This window comes from Haemorhous mexicanus, chromosome 2, assembly GCF_027477595.1.
Source record: "Haemorhous mexicanus isolate bHaeMex1 chromosome 2, bHaeMex1.pri, whole genome shotgun sequence".
Classification (NCBI taxonomy): Eukaryota; Metazoa; Chordata; class Aves; order Passeriformes; family Fringillidae; genus Haemorhous; species Haemorhous mexicanus.
In genome coordinates, this window is record NC_082342.1 from 83,237,069 (window position 1) to 83,260,708 (window position 23,640).

Sequence of the window (23,640 nt, forward strand, 5' to 3'; positions counted from 1 at the left end):
TTATAAAAGTATCTTAGGAATAGGGCTAAAACCCCCAAACTATAGCAATCTTCTGATTTAGTGTTAAAATGTTAATGGCTAATGTCTATCTCCCATCACACATTCATATTATCTGCCTGGGAGGTTCAGCATCTTTATGGTCTCTGAGCTTGCCTACGCAGCAAAGGTTGTGCCTGCTAGGACAGGCTGTCATGATAGGACCGATGTGTTCCTTGAAATTGGTTCCCTGCTGTGGTTCCCTGCTGTGGACACCCTGGGGCAGGGTTCATCTCCCCCAGGCACACTCACCTCCTCAAGCGACATCAGGAGCTGCCTGAGTCAGGAGGAGGATTATGGTTGAATCTGCCCTTGAAAGGTGCACCCAGGGCTTTGACCACTCCTCCCAAATCAGCACCCATGGGGGTGGCAGGACCTGACCCACCAGCTCAGCGGAGTGAGGGGTTTGTCCCTTTCAGGGCAGCAAATGCTGATCAGTCAGCATTTGGGGAACTCTGTGCATAGAGAGGTGCTGAGCTCGAAGACACTGGTGGGTGCTAAATTTGCAATTTTTAGTTTGCTGACCTTACTAAGGAGATAGTTTTGGAGGGCCATTGCTGAGGGAGGGTTTGGCATTCCCATCTAATAAAATTATCCTTCAGCTGCTTATGTGAAAGATCAAAATGAGCTGACAGCTGTCACCTACTTATCATTAACGTCACCATATTTGTTATTTCCTTTAATTCCGATTCCTGAAATCTCACCTTTCACTTTTTTTTACTTTTCAGGAAAATTTTTGCCTTTGAAAAAGCTTGAAAATACAAAGTCAAGGGCACAGAACCAGAAAATAATGTTTCAATACGTACTTTAAAAATATTGCAATTTTGAATGCATCATGTTCACGATTTTTTTAATTCTTGGTGGTCTTGGCAAATAAAAAATGAACAGCTTTTTTTCCAGGTGATGTATGGAATAAGGGGTAGATGCAGGATAAATACTGAAGAAAATGTATATATTTTGTACAATACCAGTAATAATATTAAATTTTGTAATGTACTTGAAAAGGCACAGAAAAAAAGGAAGTTTCATTATTGCATAATAAAGCACCTAAATAGTGTTTACTTACTGGAGATCATGAAGGTGCTGTCTTTATCAGGTTTTTTAATCCATCCACTGCTTCTAGTTTGGTATGTTTTAACATTGGATAATAGAACAGAGATGTAATTAAAGGCATGAAAATATAGAAGGAAGAATTTTAGTGCCTTCCTTTCTGTAATTTGAAATTAATAAAATAAGAGCTGGTTTTCAATTGATGTCATTTTCAAAGGAAAGAGGGCTGGGCTTACTATTGTTACTACCGCAATCAGCATAGAAAGACACTTTGCTAACACTGAGTAGTGCTAACAGCACAGAAGATTCATTTGATCTTATATAATGTTTTCATGGTTAATAAGATTTTCATATGACATTTTTGCATGATTATAAGTGCTGGAATTTCATTGCAGTAGGCATTAACTCCTGCGATTGAAGTTAAGGGAGATTTCTTTTTTTTTTTTTTTTTTAATAGCTAATCAAGAGTTTAACTGCCTCTGGGGCATTTTAAGAAAATGTTATACTGTACTTAAGGAACATTATACTACAAATAAGAGTGATATTCCTGTAATTAAAACAGTCTGGATATTGCTTAATGAATGTTTTTCTTATCTTATTGTGTAGGCAGTAAGGATTCATGTAGTTGCCTTTATTAACTTGTGGAGTTAGTTAAAAAGCTGGTTAAAACAGTAAGTCCATATCAGGTCAATATAAAATGCTTATGTAGGGATTTCATTGCTCTTATAAATCCACTAGTTAAAAAATAAACACAGATGCTTGTTTGTGCCATCCTGAGCCATATTGCAGGGTAGTATTTCTGCCTGTAGACATTTCCAAAGTTAAGTGTTGCCTGGAGCACTGCAGGATTTGTAAGTGTTCTTCTTTGTTGTCCGTTTAGGAAATATTTTTAAATTTCCACCAGGCTTGTATTCAAAGCCAAAGAGCAGTTGGTTTTCAATTAGTGTGGCCACAATTGCTGTTGAACTAAAAGCATTGTGTATTTGTTCTTTTTTTCTGTCATATTGCATCAGCTTTGATGTAATTACAACATTTTCTTTTTTTTTGGATGTAATTGCAGTGCATTGTAGTTTTATAGTTCTGTTCTTCAGTGATTTAATATTTACTAATTGCTTGCTAAATTGTTCTTCCCTGCTCAGTTATTTGGTGCAAAAAACATTCTGAATAAGTCCAGTTTAATACAAAATAATTCTCTGACTTAGTAATTCCTCCACATAATAATTCTACAGAATAATACTTGGCGAAGCATCAATAATATTTTTATTTTTAATCTTATTCTAAAAATATCATGTAAGTTTGGTTTCTTCCACCAGCTGAAATTGATCATCTTTATATTGTTTAGAAGATATTCACCACCTGGATTGCGTCCATATACATCTAAGGCTCAATTTTGCGCAAGTCTCTGTGCAAAAACCTGAAAAAAGCAGGTTGACCCATGTATAGCCTAAGAACACAATGGAAATGGAACAGTTTCATAATTCAAAATTAATCCCCAGTCCTGGAGGCAGTTAAGCACATGTTTAACTATAAGTGTTTGACTAGCCTTTTTGATTTCTCTGGGCTAGGCACATGCTCAAGTAGGTTTACAGGAGCAATTTCAAAATGCAAAGACTGCAATATTGTTTTCTTTATCTTATATGGTAAAAATGTCTGTGCTTTATATAGTATTATAATTTACTTATGTTTCTAAGTACAGGAATTATCAAAATGTTTGTGGTTTGACTAAGTGTAGACTGATGTAAGTTGTAAATTGAGATAAAATATGGTCTATCAGTGAAAAATTCCTAGAAGTGTGAAGGGACCTTCAGTTTGTAAAATATCCCCACCACAGCCAAAACTATGAAGACAACAGTTTGTAATAAAAAACCAGAAATTCTGGAAGACCTGAAGTGAATGACAAATGCCTTCTTTCTCCTGACTTCTGCAGCACTAGTATATTGACACTCCATTCATTTCCTTCTGCTAGATACTGTCAGTCACAACTTCGGTGTAATTTTATTTTAACTCAGATATAAATCAGAAGTGGTTTCAAGGACTGTACTGTTTTCCTTTTCTCTCACACCATGCAGACATGGATATCTGACCTGCGCAGGCTCTGGTGAACATAGTGACTCTCTGTTATGGATGGCAAGATCATTTTAACAGGCAGGAATGGCACTTTATTGATTCTGACTTTATCAAGTGCCTGTTTCTTACTTTGTATATAACTCATTAGCAAACTGCTCAGGAGTCTTTGGGTGAGTTTGGGACTCGGACTTTAATCACAGTAATTAGCGTGGAATTTTTGAATCCCGGTCTGGATCTTGACCTTGCAGCATTTAGGCAATGCGCACACAGCTGGGCCGGTGGCAGGGGCTGCAGGAGCTCAGTAGTGGGGATGCTCCCGGTGTCCTGGTGTGGGAACCGACGCGGAGGGAATGGAGGGGAGAGGGGGGAGAAAAGAGGGGAAAAACACGCTCAGTAAGAAAAGAAATTCTGCCCGAACATCGTTACCAATTTTCGTGCATGTACACCGAGATGGGTGGGTGCAAAGCCAGTGTGTGAAAAGGCTGGGGCAGATTTAGGAGCAAGGGAAGTGCCTGATGGTAAGATGGAGGGGAGAACTGGAAGAGCCAAGAGTGGTTTTGCAGTGACATAAAGAATCCCTTCAAAGTTCAGCTTTTCTGCAGAGGCCACCAGGATAGGTCTGACTGTATAAAAGCACAACCATTGCAGATTTGTGGGTCTTCCTAAGACAGATTTTGGCACGAGATGTTCCAGGACAGCTTTGTGGTTTTATGTGGTCCTCGCCCTGAACTGGAAGATTCTCACCCTCCAAAGGCAAGTTTTTTCCTTTGTGCCACATAGCTCTTATAACACTTGGTGTGTATTTGTCTGTACACAAACCCAAAACCAAGTAAATCAAAACAAATCATATATTGTCACATATCCAAAGCAATATCTTCTTACTTCTCAATGCATACCTTAAAAAAGGCTAATTTATGTATAGTTTTTTTCTAAATCTCTCAATATTGATATTGGATCTTCATCTTTATTGTGGGATGTTTTTGTTATTTAAAATGTGTGGCAAATTTCTGTTGCAGCTGCTACTTGCAATTCTGTTAAAAAAATGTAATGCAGGAGTCTCGCTTAAAAAAACATATAGCTAGACAAAATCTTGCAATATCTCTTTACAGTGTTGTAGATTTTTGAAATGCAACTTAAAAATTGAACTAGTTAAATAAATGAAAGCACTTAGAATTTTCTTAAAACAAAAACTGTCCATACTTAGTGTTTATTTCTATATCTTTATATATAGGAAGACAGAGAAATTAACTGTTATCCTAACTGCATATTTCTTAGTGGCACAGTGAATGTGTTACAGAGAGACAGAGTGCTTTTCCAGTGCCCTGCAGTGCTGTGGGTCTGATTAAGCAGCAGAAAGCATCCCAAGAAGCCAGATACTTTGTCAATGGTAAAAGCAAAGCCAGGTACAGCTCGGCTCGAGAATACTTTATGGGCATGACGAGTGATTCAGAGTTATCCACACTGTAAGGAAGGGAGCAAAGCCTCAACTGTATGTCACATATGCTAAAGCTCCCCAAGACAGGACACCAATTAACCTTGGATGATAGCAAACACACAGACACACACAGGCTGCCCGAGAGGAGCAGCCTGTTGCCATTAGTAGGAAGCAGCAGCCCTTGTCACCCTGAGCCATTATTTAAATCTCTTTTAAAATTCACTTCTTAAGTCAAAGAACCATAGCACTCTCCTCTTCCTCGCAAACAGGCTATTTTTGCTGCCCTGAAAACAGGACACGTTAGTAATATGAGAAGCCCGTGGTCCTTTTATTTTTATCCTCGCTGTCTAATTTGACCATTTTGAATTGAGAAGAAAAAAATGCCTGATCTTCAGTCAAAGCAATTTAAGGCATGATGGAGCTCAGAGTGAACCAAAACAACAGGGTCAAATGTAGTTGAAAGAACATGGTGGGGTAAATAAAAGGTCTTTTTTTTTTTTTTTTTTTTTACATTTAGTTCTGGTGGGAGGAGAAAGTTTGGTTAACTATTTAACCTATGATAGCCTTTTATCATTTTATGGCTTAGGGGTCCATGATTTTAAGCTTTTACTGGTTCCTAGTTTGTATTCAATCTTTTCTCTGGTGCCCAGTTATATGACTTACATTGATTTACTGGAGAGAGGAAAAAATTATAAATAGCAGACAAAGACAAATATTTTTCCTAAAATTGCTTTCCAGCAGCTTTGGATTTGGTGCTTAGTTTTCATTTCCACTCACACTTCTCTGTGTCATGATTTGTTTTTTTGGTCAGTGGGGCTCTCCTTCCCCATTTGGTTCAGCTCTCTGTTTTTTGGCTATAATGCAATGTGTCCTGATCAGCTGGAGTGAGTGCTCATGAAAGGTCACTTGGAAGCCCCCTTTTCATTTCTCCCTGCTACAGTTTTTCCAGCAGGCAAGTGCTCTCAGGAGCAACCCCCTCCAATCTGTCCCTTTTGATATCCAAAGCTGGTTGTTACGGGGGTTAAATTTCTTAATTCACTGAGTTTTTGTGAGCGCTTCTTCAACTCACCACTCTCAGTCCTCGCAGCTGGGTGCAGACCGCCTGTCTCCCTTAGGATGCTGAAGAAGTGCTAGGGTTTATTCTTTCACCTTCTTCACTTTTGGGAGGCCAATTTTGTACCTTTATGTCTTCCATCAGCTTCAGGGGAATTCATCTTCACCTTACGTCTGTGAGACATAGTATCAGCCTTATGGTGGGAAGTTTAAAATCAGACAAAGCCTCTCCTGGTAAAGAGAACTGCTTGTCAAGAGATCTCAAACCATGAGAGCTGTGGCTTCTGCCTGCCCTGGAAAGAGCTTAGGTTTGGGGGGGGTTTCTTAATTAGTTTTTTGAGGGTCAGGGAAATGACCATACTGAGTCTGGAACAAAGGAAGAAATCAAAATGTAAAGCTGAGTGTTTGGTATGTTGATAACCCCGCAGTTTTAATTTCAGCATAATTGGATCAGGGTTAGCGGCAGTTGTTACGTAAAGTTCCTTCCCTTACATTTTATTCAAAAGTAAATATCATAGCTCTTCACTTTTAACCTGAGTGTTTTCTTTCTTTTTCTTTTTTATTTTTTTTTTCCTAAAGAGGAACTTCTTGCTTTACAGGGATTTATTTCCACTAGGAGAGCACTAAGATTTTGGGGACCTGTATTCTGATGGTAAACCTTGTGACATGAGCTTTTGTTTTCCATTTGAGGAAATGTTAGCATTTTTTCACATGTTAACTTTTTAACAATTACGAGGAATTTCTTTTCCTTGAAAACTGCTGTCCTTTTCTTTTTCCTCCCCTTTTCTCTCGTCTTGATATTTTTATTTCCCTTTTATATGGAGACTTGTAGATTTTGTCACTTCAAACGTTTGCTGTTCCTCCTCTTTTCTTTCACTTTACAATACACACTAGGAGATTTTTTTTTTTGCATATTCCTTCCCTTTCTCTGTGAGATATTGTAGTTCACCAAATTTAAAACACTACAGTATTTAGAATCCCCGCAGTGCCATTTTAAGTATTTGGACCTGGAAAATGCCCCGAGTAATAACTACCTGAATTGCTTTTAATTACACAATATAGCTGCATCATTTTACTTCAGATTCTTTTTGATTGATGCTGTAAGGCAATTGTAACCATGGATGATGGGATTAAGTGCCTCTTGAAGTGACTTTAGCTTCTTGTGGGAACAAAGGGAAAGAAGAGAACACTTAGTCCCTTTTTGAGTGAACAGCCTTTTTTCACTTGCTATATAAAGAAATACAATTAACAAACATTATCCCCAGAGGTGAATTGAAATGTACATGCGGACAATAACCGCTCTTGACTGCAATTAGACATATATGATCCGAGGTATTTTGGCCATTCATTAGTGCTAATTGTTTGAGAAACAAGCCCAGAGAACAAATGATTAAAATGTTAGTGCCATAACCAGGATTATTAGCATGTGTGATAAAATGCATGCGCCGCAGCTGTACCAATAAAACTCTCCAGCGAGTCGCTTTGATTCGACAAACACTCAGCGCGGCTGCGAGCCCTCCGTATTTGCACAGGGCCTGCTGATGTTTATAACAAACAACTTGTATCTTCTTTTCTTAATTAGAAAGAATTACTATGCAAATTGTGGGGCTTTGTAATTCCATAGAAGTTTCCTTTGTTTTTGGCGGATTATTTGTGTGCGGTGGTGTGCTACTCCACGGTAAATTCAACACAGGAAAACTGTTACATTTTCTCCGGAGTGGGGTTTTTTGCACATATTGCAGAAATAATTTGTACAATGTTTTCCTGCATTAGCTGGGTCCTTTTTTGGGGGGGTTGTGGGTCTTGGATCACTTCAGTCCTTCTTCCACAGCTCCACAGATACCGAGGTGTGCAGTTATATGCACAGAGGTCAAAAATACATGTGGAAATTATCCAGATTTTTTAATAGTTTTAGTGAAATGTCTGAAAATGCTCTTTGCAAACACTTTTCTACACTATGCCAAAGATTGTAGAAGGAAAGTTTTGGCCTATTGATCAATGAATATTTTTTTATGTGTTTGGCAGATCTTCCAGGAGTGATTTGATTTAGCAAATACTCAGGGAACAGAGGCACAGGTTAAAGTGCTGGAAATCACTTGTGTGAGCACTTTCTTTTGTGAGCTATATGTTGTTGGCTCCAATGTCACTGCACAGGTGTGTGCATTTAAGTATGTGTATGAGCAATGCTGGAATGTGAAAATGCAGTTTACAGCAGGGAAATTTGCATAATTTGGGGTAATTTCACTGTTCACAGTCATGCTGTATGGCTGCCATTGCAAACTGCAGTGTCTCTTAGTAGTCAAATAGGTTTTCTTTTCTCCTTCCTGAGGATGAACTATTCACTCTTGGGTGAAATGGTTCTCAAAGGACCATAAGAAACTTTAACTTGCCAGCTACTTTTACATATTTGATGAAGACTTTAGTAGAGTGTTATGTTTGCTGAAGAAATTTAGTTTTATTTCCAAGACCCAAGAGCACTCAGCATGCTGCCAGATGCTATGAATGAAAATATGCTGCTGTAAAACAATTTAATGAGCATTACCCAATAGCCTAGTCCTTGTTTTAACTTACAGTGCTTAAAGGAAGAAACATTGTCTTAGCAAATTCACTTGGCTTTTGTCCATGTGTTTAGTTTAAAGCATAGTCAAGCTTAGTTTGAATCATTAAAATACTTGGAGCCAGGAAACATATGTAAGATTTTCCTCCTCTTTATGGCACAGGGTTAACAGTATAATCGAGACTGCAGTGCTGTGTGGGTTTTTTGTCCTAAAAAAGCAACTGCTGGGGATTTTTTCATTCTATCAACATAACAGAAGTCAAGATAATCAGGGAAGTGTTTCCTACCAGAGTTGCTAACTGCTCATATACAGAGCACCCCAAGCCTTGCCACTGTTTAAAATAAGTCTATAGACAAATGGATCTATTCATTAATCCATGTGTTCCTCTGCTTTTTTATTGTAGAACATAAAATACGACTTTGCAAGTAAAATGCTCAGTGATGATTAAAGAATATATGTCAAAGAATTAGCTTTGATACCATTTACTGCAGCCATACCTAAAGATAGGTATGATGTTGATGTTGAAAACTCTTATTTTATATGACTATTTCTAGAGCTCTTAGTTTTGAAAGGAGAAGGATTCTGTGTTGGTCCGCTGACACCACTTCCTGCTGTATATACTTTTTTCCTGGCCATACTTTATGAAAAAATTATTTCCTCTTCAACTTGCTAAGATATCCCATAAAATGAATAATTTGACACATTGACAGTGTATTTTTTATAATAACTCATGTCCTGAGAAACCTGTTGTTTGAGCCCATGTTGTTACAAAGTTGTTTACTAAGGGGGAGATACCAATAGTCACCAGGCAGTAGCATTTCCAGCATTAAGCCTATTAAGTGATGGTGTTTTAATGGATTAAGTCTATCACTTCTGTGGAGTCAGGTGGTCTGCTGAGGAAGCTGTACTGCTCCTCCATTCTAAACACAAGTTCATAGACCTGGATGGTGACACCTGACTAAATCTGGTCTGCAGGTAATGGTGCTTTCACCTACACAACACTACACGCCCTTGTGTGTGGTATGCAGAGCTGGGCTGCCTTCATGGGGCTTGCAGCAGTGAGAGGGAAAACGGCTGGTCAAACAGCCCTTGGTTTGATGACAGCCCAGAAGAAATCCTGGGAAACATGTGTGACAGAAGATACATCTCATCTCAGCATGCTCTGAGATTATGGTGTTAGCCATGTCTATCAGTTTTCTGGCAGGTTGGAGGGCTGGTGAGAGGCAGTCATTAAGGGTGCTTCAGGGGCTGCTTGGCTCCAGGCTGGAGTTAACTATTAATGGGCTGAGCTCTGTGACTCCTTTGTGCCCTTGGGAACTATAAGGCTGAAGCCATCAGAGAAAGAGAATAGAAACTAATCACTTTTGTTCCCTCATATATGTTATGGGAAGGACTGCAGACTTCTTTACTGACCCCTGTGTCACACTGAAAAAAGATCCTTCTCTTTCCATTTGAGATAAACCACTCTTCCACCTCGTCCTTGCTCTCCCAAAGTGTACTACTGCAAGAAAATGAGATTAAGTGGATTTGTCTAGCAGCCACTTGAGTTGCCACAAGTTCTGTTACCATCCCCACTTCAGCCTGAAGCAGGGAACGTGAAGCAGTTTGTGAGAGAGAGGCAAAGAGAGTACTTTGGAGGGGCTCAGTGGATCTTGGTTGCACATCTCCAGGTGTTGATAGGACCTCCTACACCTGAGTCTTGAAGCTGTTGCTGTTATTAAAAAGGGTAACACTGGCACTTTTAATAAAATAATGCCTGTTTAACTGCCAAGCTGTCCCATTTCTTAAACTGAGTTAAGCATTACCAGGCATGTTGCAAAGAAGAGCTCGGCAGTGGTTTTTGTGGATCCACACAGGATACGCAGAGATGCAGCAGATGAGATGATGGAATCCTTTTCCTTTTTAATTTAGTTTACTGAGGTAAAATGTGATAAAAGCTTTTTTCATATTGTTAACCCAACTCTTATATTCAGCACAGTCTAAGGGTGCACACTCTAGGGGAAGAGAGGGTTCTTCAACAGATTCAGCTTAGAAAGGCAAGTATTACAGTGGTCTGTCAGTGACCACTGGCTCTGATTTAGATTGACTGAACTCATTTCCAGGCATTTGAGAACCTTAGTCATGTTTGCTTTGAAGAAAACCCACATGTGTGTGTAGCCATGTGTCATCCAAGTCTAGCAACTTGGGAAGCATTATTAAGAGGAGCACAGGAAAATGCATGGGTCCCTGACATGATGTGATAATGACATGTTCAGCATGGTGCTAGGAAAGCTTTGCATTATTCAAAGTGCTGAATAATATACATGATAATGCATAATGGTGTTATATGGTGGGATTATTTTGTGGTGTAAGTGCCTTGTGCTTAGTATGAAGGTAAATTGTATTATTTTGTCCTCATCTTTGATGTAGGAGAATAGGCCTGAGGGGTACAGCATGCAGTGGAGAGGAACAGGAGCAGGCAAGGGTTTTTTTTTTTTTTGGAAGGCCAAGAAACACAGTGACACCCTCTATAATTTATTTCTCTGTGCTTGTAATTGTGGAGCAAAGCAAGCTCCCCACAGCACTCAAGAGCAGCCTCCTCTGGCAGTCCCACAGCCTCCAAGTGCAGTAACCCAGCTCCTGCCTGGAGTGGGTTGGCTGGGCCCTCACCAGGAAAATCGGCACGTGGTGGAGACCACCCCAGAGCTCACACCTATGGGCCACAGGGATGTTATCCTCTCAAGCCATGTGGCACCAGAGGCTCACACCTGCACTGAAGTGTGGTGCACAAAGCATTTACAAATTTAAAAAGACACCACAGCCAAAAACCTGCTGCTGCTGATGCTGCTGGGTTTGAGAACTCTGTCAATGGAAGTCGGTGCTGTGGATGTGCAGGTCTGAAGAGAGTGGCGAGGTTCCACACTCCCTGGGGTTTTCATTCTTTTTTCTTCATTTTCTCCCCCCATCCATCTTGCTTATTTAAAATTTGCATGCGAATACGTTTGTTGATATAATGCCAAGGTTGCAAAATGAACTTCACAAACCTGTGTTTGTTTTAACCAGCACCCCTGCTTCATTCACAGCATGGCATCCAGCTCCTGGAGGAAATGTGGCAGATAGCAGCTTCCTCCCCAAAGCAGTCCTGATCCATTCCCAGTGCAGTCTACATCCTACAGAGGAGTCCTATGACAGGGAAAAAAACCCCAACCACCACTCTTCTGTATTCCATACTTGCTGTAGCACCCAGAATAAGCAGTGTAATTAAAGCTGCATGGATAAACCTCAGCCCTGGCAGGTCTTCAATTATGATTAAGTTTGCAACTTCTATTGAACACAGTGGTTTTGGAGTTTTATATTGTAATTAACTGTAATACTGCTATGTCCCTAACTTATCTCTTCCAAAGGGAAAAAATATGTAAGTAGCCCAAAACCAGTCACTATCTAGGTAGGAATGTTTTGCTTTTAAAATACAGTCAAGTATGACTTACAGCATTGCTGCCAATAGTCTAATTTCAACAATATCCTTTACAGGGTGGATTCTCTTCAGCCAGCTGGTGTTCCTAAGCTTAGTTACCGCTTTACATCATCACACAAGTATGTTCCCAGACGGGCTGTGCTCTATGTACCTGCGGATGATGAAAAGAAGATAAGAAAAATCCCATCACTAAATGTAGATTGCGCAGTGTTGGACTGTGAAGATGGTGTGGCTCTGAACAGAAAGGTAATTAAAAATTATCTGTGTGATATAATCAGCACTAAAGAGAACTTGTGGAAAAACATTGCCTTTGCCTTGGGGAAGTGACAACCAGAAAGACAAAGATAATTCTTAAGATATACAGAGTAATGTCACAGTGATAGGCTTTGTGAAGGCGTTGGGAAAATCTGGTTACTCAGAACTCAAAGAGATCCCTGTGAGTAAGCAGGGAGGGAGTTTTGCAGGACTGCAGAACTGGGCATAAGCTGTCATCACAGAAGAGTGGGAGATGCTGATATTTTTGCAACACATTTCTTAGGGAAGAGGAAGAAACAGAAGTCTGTACAGAAATCTGTAAGAAGAGAAGTGGGAAAGGAAGTGTTAGTTCAGAATCACCAGGTGGGCAGTTTGTTATTGAAATAAAAGCATCTTCAGATTGTGAGCAAAAGAGCGTGAGTCTGGGTTTGAGCCTTGGGGTGTTTGGAAAGATATACTTCCTGAAGTTTTGGGAGGAAATGCTGTTAGGGATGTTTCTCAAGGAAGAAGTTAGATCCTGAGCAGATCAGTGTTTGGAATGGGGATGGAGAGCAGAGTGGGAGATGGATGTAGATGTGTCAAGTACTTGTGCCAAGTTTTTGTTAACATTAAACTGTGGGAAAATAGAGAATGATCTAGCATGCATTCAGTTTTGCTTGCAACCATTTTTTTTTATGTATGGAAGTAACCATTTTAGTCTGTTCCACATCTTAGAGCCATGGAATCATGGGAAAAGACCTTTAAGATCACTGAGTCCAACCTTAAACATAACTGTCAAGTCAGCCATTTTAAACAATGTGTACAAGAAATTGGAGCAAATGTTTCCTAATGAAAGCTATTTCTCAACAGGAATGTAAGTTTGCTGTCACATTATTTTCATATTTGTTGTTTTTCCTAGCAGTGTCTCCATGCTTCAGACTACAGCAAGCAGTGTTTAGGGTTTGAGTATAAATATCTTGTCCAGAAACTTAGGAAAACAGACTTGAAAATTTTCCCATGTCCTTTCACAAATGTGAATGAAATTTTATTCTTTTCTTTTTCTTGTGAGTTAATGCTTTCCAGAAGGACTCTCTTGGATAGTGTTTTCTTTAACCTTCTGCTCTTTACAGGTATGTTGGACAGGAAAAATTTTACAGAGTTTGCATGTAGCTATTTTAATTCTGAAAAGTGAAAGTAGTACTGCTGGATGTTCCTATGTGCTGCTGAAGATTATTCTGAAAAGCATTTTTCAGTTGCTAAAATTCTGTGTTGACAGACTAAGATTCTATCTCCTGTCACAGTGAATTAGTATTGTTTCATCACATTTCAGAGGCTGCTGCTGTATGATACAAGATGTAGTTCTGTAGCAAACTGAAGTATTTTTAAGTGCAGCTTAATTATATCAAATAATTTACAGCATAAGCATATATTTGTAATAAACAATGACAGAAAAACAAAATTTCATGATCAAGACGCCAAAGTTGACAGCAGCAATTTCTCAAGGGTGATAAAATTCTAGCTCTGTTAAAGTGAAGTTGTGCCACTGGGTATAAGATTTCAAGGAAATTAGGGGAAAATTGGTAATGGAAACTTGAGATGACAGATGAGCCCCTGCCTCAGCTTAAATGCAAAAAGAAAGCAGGCAGGAGGAAGAAGTGGGGACAAGCTACCAAGAAGCAACAGAAAGTGTGGTCCAGGCTCGTAGGAGCAGAATGAGGACATTCAGAACTTGTCTGGAATCAAAACTGGTGAGGGATGAGCAGGACAGCAAAAATGGCTACTTCAAGTGTATCAGCAGGAAAAATGAGAAGGAAAATCAGTCAGATGGATGCACTGCTCCACGAAACTGCAGGCTTTGCTGTCAGAGTCTGCCCAGTCTCAGGCCTAGAAGCAAAACTCTGGGGAGGGAGGGAGCAGCCACAGTAGGGGAGGATGGAGTTAGGGTCTATGTAAATAAGCTGATCTGTGGGACCAGACAGGACACACTGGAGGCCTCTGAGGGAGCTGTTGTGAGTCATCATGAAGATGCTGTCTGTCATCACTGAAAGGTCAAGGCTGGGGGATGTTCCTGAAGCCTGGAGAAAGGCACCTCTGCCCAGAAGGCCCTGGGTGCAGTTGTACAACAAGCTGCACAGGGTCACTGGTGTGTCCTTGCAGCACCATCCATACCCAGGGCCCTGCTGGCACAGCTGCACCCAGCAGGTCCAGGGAAGGGCTCCTTCCCCTGCACTTGATTCTGACAGTCTGTGTGGAGTCCCTGTGCCAAGCTGTGGATCCCAGGACAAGAGAGAGGCTGACCAACAGAAAGGAAGCCATGAAGGGCCATCAGGCTGATCGTGGCACGGGAGGAGGGGCTGAGTTTCTTCATCCTGGAGATGAGACGGCTGAGTTGGGTCTTGATGGACACTCTGCTTCCTGAGGGGAGCTGAATGGGTGCAGAGCCAGACTCTTCTCAGAGGAGCTCAGAAGTGGTGCAAGGAAAAACACTGGGCACAGGTTGCGTGACGGGAGATGCTGACTGGAGACAAGGGAAACGTATCTTGCCCATGCGGATGGCCAGAGGCTGAAGAGATTGTCCATTGGTGGTGTATCCTCTGCCCTGAGGGTATTCAAGCCTTGGCTGGATGAAGCTGTGATTGGCCTGGTGTAGAGCAGTAGTGAGTGCTGCTTTGAGGTGGTCTCCTGAGATCTCTTCCAAGCTGAATTAGACTCTGTGATTGCATCATTCAGTAGAGAAGCCTAATTCAAACTGATTGGAAGTTTGGATTTCATTTTTAGATCTGCCACAGATACTCAAGAGGAGTTTGAGACACAGGTTCTATGAATGTGAAGCTGAAATTATTGTTGCTCTTGTAGCTTAATTTATTAATGTTTATGAGTTGTTTGGAGACTTTGTGTGAAAGATAGGTCAAGAACACGCATTGAAGTACAGTGTTCAGTGGCCCATTGCAAATGGGTCATTTCAAACTGAGGGGAAAAATACCACTAGGAAACACAGCAACACTCAGTCTGTCCTTTATTCATTCTTCTTAAATAGCACTGATGAATTTGAGTATTTATTGCTGTGTCTTATATTACTTAACATGCTACTTATGGACTTCCTTCAAACTGCTGCAGAAATGTTGAATTTGGGGGAAACCAGGACCTGACTGAAGGCTCACAGTGCCTTGGGCCAAACCTGCCTGTCTACAGATCTTCATTTGTAGGAAGTCCAAGCAGCAAGTTTAAACCACACCTAATGGGTCTGTTTTAACAAGATGCTGTGTGGTTTATATTAGGATTAAGTTAAAAATTGACAGATCAATAATCTGGCATGTCAGCAGCTCTATCTGCTTGCTCATTCAGAAGGAAACGAGGAAGATGAGCTTCCTCTTACTGAAACTGATAACATTTGCAAAACTGCATTTGGCTTCAGTAGCAGCTTTTGAAGCTGCGGCCAGAAAATTTAAATATTTAACTATTTTCTATGCAGTATTTTCTCTCAATGAAGTTTTGAAAGACTTCCTTCCCTGTGCCTTACCCCCACAATTATGTTTTCTAATGGCTGACAGCGAGCACCAGAAGGGGGGAACCCATACCCTAATCTCATTTACTATTTTGATGCCTACATTTCTTACCTTCAAGAACTACAGCACTGACCAGAACTTCAGGTATCATGTCTTTCTCCTTCTTTTGAATCTTATTTTCTATCTGATATTTTGACTAAATCAGAAAAAGAGAAAAAAACGCCCAGCATTCACAAGGAGAAAATATTTCAGTGAATTTTCTGAGGAGAACCAGTGGGAAGAAATGGCTAATAAGCAAAGTTGTAATAGTAAGCTGAGTACTGACCCTGAAAGTAGGGTTAGACCTGATCCTGGTAGTAGCACAGGCGCTTTTGCAACACCTTTGGGACCAGGCAGAGAGGTAGAAGGGCTTCAAAAATTCAGAATAGGAAAGGTGATAGGGAGATATGCTGGTGTTGCTGAAAATTTATTTTACAGAAGTAGCTTTAGTCTTTCTGAACATACTCTACAAGTCATGCTGTTCTCTAATCCTGGCTGGAGATCCAAATGCTGTTTTTACAGGTTCAGATGCATAGTGCCATATGATGTAGACTGTCAGCTGCCTCTCAAGATTTCTGACTCTGTAGGACTTTGGGTATTTCTACAACAGAAATTTAAGTTTTGGTTGTGGGAACAATTGAGTATTAGTAAAGGGAAGTTACCTTCCCTGAGGTGCTATTCACAGACAAAGATCTGATTTCTTTGCCATTGATGTACATGTACATTTTAAAGAAATTACTCAGAATTACAGGCTTGGTGATATTTTGAAGTGAACAGTTAAAATAAAAATTCTAAAACTATAAAATTAGAAATAATACAGATTGTAGTGTTGATATGTCACAAATGCATCATGCTCTTAGAGACAAAAATAGCTTTAATCTATTTCAGCTCTTCACAGGAAAAGGTCTGAATATGCTTTCATTTTGATTCTAAAAAATAAAAAGGATTTAAAAATGGCTGCATTGATATGCTTGTATGAATCATATAAGCCAGCAAGCTGAATTGCATCTTATGAAAGATCTCTGTGTAGGAGCTGAGCTGTCTCAAGGGCTCTCAGCCAAGCCAGCAGTCCCTGCTGTAGCTTTCCTCTGTAGAGCTGCATCACTCACTGTGCTTGTAGTTCAGGTGAATCTATTATCATGTGGAAAAGTTCTCTCTTCCTGTTGGAGTAAGGAAGATTTCCATGTCAGTGCATTCATTTTCCAAGGAGACAGTGAGCTGAGATTTTGTAGTTCATTCCCATGGGTTATGTAAAGCTACCACCCTTACAAGTTTTCTAGAACTGCATTTTTTCCAGCAGGATCCTCTCTTGGTGGTGCTGTTCTTTAGAGCATCCAGGAGGTGTTAGCTGCCAGGTCAGCCTAGCAAGAGAACAGTTGGGGTTGCTTCTATAGCCTTTATATATATTTCTGAGTCCTTGGCAAGAGTTTTGGAGAATTTTAATGCCTCCAAATCAATGCTATTTGTGGCTCCATCTTGTTTGTGGTCTGCAGGGTGGTTTTGAAAAATTGGGATAATACGGTGCACTCTGCAGCTCCCTTCAGTGTGCCATCAGGCCAGGCAGGGCACAGTCCCTCCTGCCAAAGATGACCCTGGAAAATTCTCTCAGGCAAATTTTGAAAGTGATAGGATTTGGCCTTTTCTTTCCACAGGGAACGCCAGTGTTATAATTAAGAATCAAAACAAAGCCCCATGTTCCCTCTGCTCATGTTTTTTTTGGTATCAGAGGTGTAAAAGCAATCCCTTGGAGTGCACATATGGCTGAGAAACGTCTGTGCTCTCCTCTGACATAAAATACTTGAAACCAGGAAATTTTATTGTTGATCCTTGGGAACTATATGGAGCTCATTCACCCAATAAAATATTATTGATATTCAGGGCTTCACTGTAAAATTATGTCAGACTGATTAGAGTTTAATCTCCTAAGCTTTCTTTAATATGAATCGTCATTATGCCACTTTGTCTCTTTTAGAAAAACGTTGCTCTCTTCCACCACTTAAGCAAGAGAAGCTGGGGAAGAGGAAGCCTCAGCTCTGTCCTTTCCCCATGTCCCTTCCTTGAGAGGGAAGTGGTGGCTCCTGAGCCTCTCCTGTTCTTCCCAGTTTCCTCAGCAGTGAGGGGAAGTTTGGTTGTGTTAAGAGGAGGTGTGGGGAAGGACCTATTTTACTTATCTGAAGCATGTCCTCTTAGAATCACAGCATAAATGTGTTCCTACCTAACATCAAGGAGCCACTTAAAAACTCATTGTGCTGTGTTATGGAACAAGGAAAAATCAGTTAATTCTTTTAAACTGTCTGTTTTAAAAAATAGGATTAAAGCCTGGCCACCTTTCAAAGTGTTCCATTATGAATAACACATATGTAAGAGATGACTCTTAGTTCATTACAGTTAAGAGCAGATCATCCACAAACATGCTGTTTTTATGGAGATTTCTCCCTGTGAGAATGCCTCCTCCATCTCTCTAGTGATCTCATCCTGGGGTCAGAACAAACAGCAGGCCAGAGAGAGGGCATCCTTGCCTACCATTTTCCCCTTAATCTGAGACCTTCTGACCTTTTTAGTCCTTATCATTGATGACAAGAGGCTCTTGCATATAAAACAACACTTCAACTAAATTCAGGGGTGGAGATAAATACATAAAATGGGTCAGAGTGGTATACAAAAAAAAGTAAGGCTTTCTTTGTTGAGATGCGTTTCCTTATTGATGTTATTGAAGGATTTTATAGTATTAGTGGAAGAAAGCTCCAGTTGGTTTCCATAAATCTCTAGTTACTTCAATTAAACCCAACAGTTTTCCTGTATTATGTGATGATAATCTCTTTTTTTTTTTTTTTTTTAATAAAGCCACGTTGGTTAGGATTTATCAGTGCTGCAGGTATTTCTCTAGGCTCATAGTGAGACTGTTAGCTAGTACTTCATAGGCACAGTTGCATGAAACATTGATAACTAGGTTATTTTACCAGGTCTTTGCTTTATTTATAATAAATTAGTACTGTACCTAATTGTATTCCTCCTACAGGGAGAAGGCTTGCTGATAAAGTGTGTAGAGAATGATTAAATGTACACAGGCGCATAGTAGGGTGACTTCTTTTCAAAAGATGCACAAAATTAAAATGGGAATGCTGCTTTCCCCACTGGCTTGCCATTATTAAAAGTCTGAGTAGCATGGGAAATTTCTTCTGTAGGAATTGGGGAGTCCAAAAGTCTCTCTGGTTTATTGTAGGGGAGCTGAACTGTACGGTGAAACTCTGCAAGGCCTTTTTGATCCTTGAAGAGTTCTGATGAATATACATTTTTATGAAAGTTGTAAAGTGTTTTCATTTCCTCATTAATCCCACCATGGTCCTGGAAGAACTGCCACTCCTGAGTACTGACTGTGACAATAAAAGTTTTTGTTCCTATTGTTTTACTCTACAAGCCAATCATCTTCCTTACATAAAGATTTGAGGATTCATAAGGAGATCGCAATATTCAGCAATTTTCTTCTTAATGAGCTCAGTAATGCCTGTTTCTCTTCGAGCAGAGCCTTTGAATTGCCAGTTATTTCTTTTCCACTGATTCAGATGTATCCAATTAAGTTTGACTTGGACATGTACTGATGTAACTATTACTGCTGACAGAATGGTGTCTAGAAACTTAGGGAAAATGTCTTGGCTCAGTATTAACGGGGGTTTCAGACAGGAATACATTAATAGACCTGGGAAAATATTTTAAAACCTACAATTAATATTTGTATGGACTTTTAAGTCACAGCCCTTCACTTTTGTGTGTAGTCCAGTGTCTGCAGGCGCATCAGCACACCTGGGTACTAATAGCTAATGGCAGGACTAGAATGGGTTGCCACACATTTCTGGACCAAGTTTCAATATTTCATCTGTTCCTGTAGCAGGAAGGACCTGGCTACACAGCCATTGAGAACCTATCATTTAGTTTGAAGGGAGCTGTTGAGTTTCAAGTGTGCTACAGAAAACCAAGCTAATACTAAGAAATTCAGTTTACACGGGTAGCTGAGAAAAAATCTGTGGGATCAAATTTGGGCACTTTTTTTCTATGCAAAGCCATGTGCTGTGCTGTGTTGTGTTGTGTTATCAGGGCTCCAATGGGGTGAGGAAATGATAAAGGTGCTGCCCCTGTCTCATTCACAAGGGTGCTCAATATTTAACACCATTTGCTCCAGACCTCCTTTGCTTTTTTTTTTTATTTATTTTTGGCAATGAGCAGGCATTGGAATGTGTTTGTGTATCCAAGTTTCTATTGCAATTAATCTTGAAACCTAGTCTTGAACTTCAGATTTCATTGTGCTTTCACAGCCAGTAGTCCACCCAGCTTATTCTTCCTCATTGCAAGACCCCCACTTCAAAAAGAGAGTGGTGAGTGAAGCGTGGGGAAACCCAGAGACCCTCATCAACAGGGACATGGACCAGAAAGTGGTAGGACAAACAGAGAATACAGCCCTTGCACCCTTTGGTAAACTTGTCTACAAGGTATCTCTGTGGTCACAGGTAGGGGTACAGTGGCCCTGTGGTCTGATTTGGGCAAGATAGGTAGGGAAGGAAATGTGGAAATGCATGGTACTTTTCCCAATGCATTGGTGCCACCAAAGCTGGACCTGTCCCACTGAAGAGTGGGAAGAACCTCAGAGATACTCAGAAGATTGTGGGGAAATCCATGGTTTATTTTACCAGACTGTTTAAACAATACCTGTTCCCCTGGGGTTTAGTAGTGTTATTAGGTAGCAAAACAAGGTCATGTGGTGGGATGCTGGGTAAGAGAAATGAATTTTTGATGTCAGGTGGAGAAACAGCACAACCATATACGTGAAAATTGCCAGTGAAGGTGAAGGTGTGTGCTGTCATGGCTAGGCTTGGGAATCTTGGCAGGTGTCAGCTGCCAAGATTCCCAAAAAGACAAGATGTTTAACATCTGTATCTTTGGGATCATCTACTATTCTTCTGGAGACCAGATAAAAGGATCCTAGCATTCAGTGGTGGGAACTAAACCACCAGTACCTCTGCAAAAGCCTCATTTCCTTCTGCTGTATGACCAGGAGTACACAATACTGACAGTGCTATGGATTCTCTGTCCTTATTCAGATAACATTTCACATTTCATGAATTAAGGACATTTGTGTCTAAATTAGTAACTGAGAGTTAAGCCCTTAGGGAATTTGAGCTTCTTCCTCCTATACACCAGCAAATATGGAATTGAAGACATGTGAATTGTGCTAGTTGCAAAATAAGCATAGAACTGTCTAAATCCAGCCTTTTATTTCCACCATGAATCAAACCCATGCCATGACATCCCTTTAACTTGGAGTGGAACAATTTATCTCTGTTCAACAGAAGACAAAACACATGGATTACAATTTCCTAAAGCCCTGGTTTTTACATATTCTGTGAATTACTTTCTTCTCCAAATTTTGAAATATTGTAAAGCTGTGCTTTATACACCAAAAGAATACACTTTCATGGAACAAGCTGATACCCAAAATCTCCGGCTCACTGACAGTGAAGAGCATCCAGAGCCACAAATCTAATGTGCCCTCACATACAGAATAGAACACAATATGCAAGTATTGAAATTTTTTTACTCCCTGTCATAAAAGCCACAACAAATGGGAATGGAGCATTAGGAACTACACGCATTTTTTTATTCCCATCTAAACCTGCACAGGTCTGCTGGCTCCACACTATGCAGTAGGCTCCAAGGGCATGAAAGCTCTTAATGCATCCCTAGGTTACACATTGCCATGCCCAGAATTTGGGGTCCAAGCAAGAAATTCTTTTACAAAGAAGTGAAAAACTTGCCAGTTTTATTATTATTATTAGTAGTAGTAGTAGTAAGTCAAAAGATCCAGCTGCATTTGAAAAGTTGTTGTTTTGACAGTGGGTTTTGTAGCTGTATGGAGCATGTTCAGTTGTTAGCATACCTAAATGTGCTGTCCAAAGCATAGTGTATAACTCTCCAAAAACAAGTGCACATGTGTGTAAATCCAGCCTGCTACAGATTTGGATGTTAATTTCCTTTGCTGAGGTTGCTCATCTTTCTTTTTGGCTGTAATATCACAAAATGAACTGTCTTTCTGTCTATCAATAAGGAAAGTGATAAGCTGACTGTGAAGTCTGATCAGCACTTTGCATCTTTTTGAAAGCATAAATGAAATTCTAGTGTTTTCTGAGTCTGACTAACAATTCCTACCTTTAAGGCAGCTTGGTTGCTCTGAGATTGCTGCTTTAACTCCTGCATAACATAGTTCTGCCTGCTGTGGATGGCTGTAATGGCTCTTTTGCTATCCTTCTTTCACTGCAGTGCAGTAGGGCTACCCTCTCCAGAACAATGTACTTACCAGTTATTTCAAGACTGGGAGAAAATAATTATAAATACTTCTCTTTATTTTGATCACTGAGCTCCAGAAGACCATAAATCCTTGTGTTGTTCCTCATTTGGGAGCAAATGGTTATAAAGATCCTGGCTGTTCATTTTAGGATGACTATAAACCATGACTTGCTCATTCTTTCCTCCTTACTTGTTACAGCCTCTTGCTAGATTGCCTCAAAATAGCTGCTCCTATGCCAGACTTCAGATAACTTTATCCTCTAAGGTTTCACAATACAACTGTGTATTAAAAGGGGATATGTGGAACAAATTGGTATTTTCTTCCAGCTTAGTTAGGTTATTTGGTTACATTTTAAGCTTTGATTCCACACAGACCAAATCTTACACTCATTAACCAATTATTTTTAAATTGAATATTTATAGATCATAATTTAGTATGCATTTTCTTGAGAAAAAGGGCAAATTAATACATGTAAACATGGATGAATCTATTTAAATACGCTGTCCACAAAATCCTTACAATATGTAAACAACATTTGTTATGCCTTGGAGATAACATATGATTGGACTCACGAGACCCTGTTTATCCTACCAAACAGTTTCTTTTATAACTTCAAAGGGAATTTTATATATTTATGGCAATAGCAGGGTGTTAAGTGCAGCTAGACAGAAATTATACCTCAGCTATTTAGTTAATGCCAATAGGGATTAAATTAGATTTTATAGCTGTTAGTAGAAGTCTGTTTTGTAGCTAACAAGTGGGATTTTTAAATCCTGGAAAGCATAATCCTATTATAAAACTGGCAGCTGAATTAACATTATCTAGGAAGCAAGTCTTCACGGATTAACATTTTTTGACATTAACAAAGAAAAACTAATGCTACAGGGATATTAGATGCTTTTCCCAAAAGTAGGGAAAAAAAGAAAGTGAATATAGGACAAGATAAATGGCACAAATAGTGCAGGAGGGGAAAATGGAGTGAAATATGCGTGAGGTGAAGTCTGGGAGTGGTCATGTTCTGCCTCAAATACAAAGGAAATACACTGAGTAGGAAGAGATACCACAATTGATAATTCATGTACAACCCACACATTGATCTGTACGTGCCTTGTGGCTAATTCTCAGTTATCCAAATGAGCATGGGACAGCCACAGAGGCCCTCTCCTGTCCTGGGAGGCTGCCTCTGCATTTCAGCTGTAGGAAGACTGACAGCAGTGCAGAAGGAACACTCATCCCTTTACTGAAAGGCCCATCAAGTTCCACAGAGACCCTGAAGTTCTCTTTACACACTTTGAAGAGCAGTTCTGGAGCAGTTGCTGTAGGCAGTGGAACAGGGGATGAGCGGGACAATGAACTTGCTTCTCCTGCAATACACAGACTGAATAGCTATAAGGGTATGTACCATATCATATTTCAATTAAAAAATCGTTGTCCACATCATAGTTGCAGAACAAAACTTTTATTACTTAAAATTGTGAATTATGCATCTCCTGTAAATTATTTTAAAGGTTCTGTGGTTAAAATCCAAGGCTTTACTTAATCACAGTTGCAGCACTGAAATAATTAAATTAGTAATCTTCTGTGTGGAGGACTAAGAAGAATTCACTTGATAAACTCACCCACCAGTCATAAAAACATGACAAACATTTTCTTCTAGATTTTGCAACATCATATTCAGTGTTGTTGACCCAGTACAGATTTTATGGTAACTTCTTTTAGCTTCCATCTTGTCTCATAAATTTCTTCTTTGTTATCAAAAAGAGAATTTCAATAATTACAAATGAGAGTATGAAACATCTAAGTGGCCAAACTATCTATCCTCCTCTGAAGGCAGTGCCATGAGGAAGAACCATTATTTCAGTGGGAAAACA

General features: G+C 39.9%; 1 protein-coding gene across 4 annotated transcripts in view; it reads left to right on the forward strand.

The window, feature by feature from the left end:
- The window catches only part of CLYBL (citramalyl-CoA lyase), a 165,035-nt gene that overhangs the window by 75,442 nt on the left and 65,953 nt on the right, over positions 1 to 23,640 (forward strand). For all 4 annotated transcript variants that reach the window (XM_059839285.1, XM_059839286.1, XM_059839287.1 and 1 more), the window contains exon 2: positions 11,710 to 11,899. In XM_059839285.1, the coding sequence (XP_059695268.1) occupies positions 11,710 to 11,899 (190 nt within the window). The remainder of the gene's footprint in view (positions 1 to 11,709; positions 11,900 to 23,640) is intronic.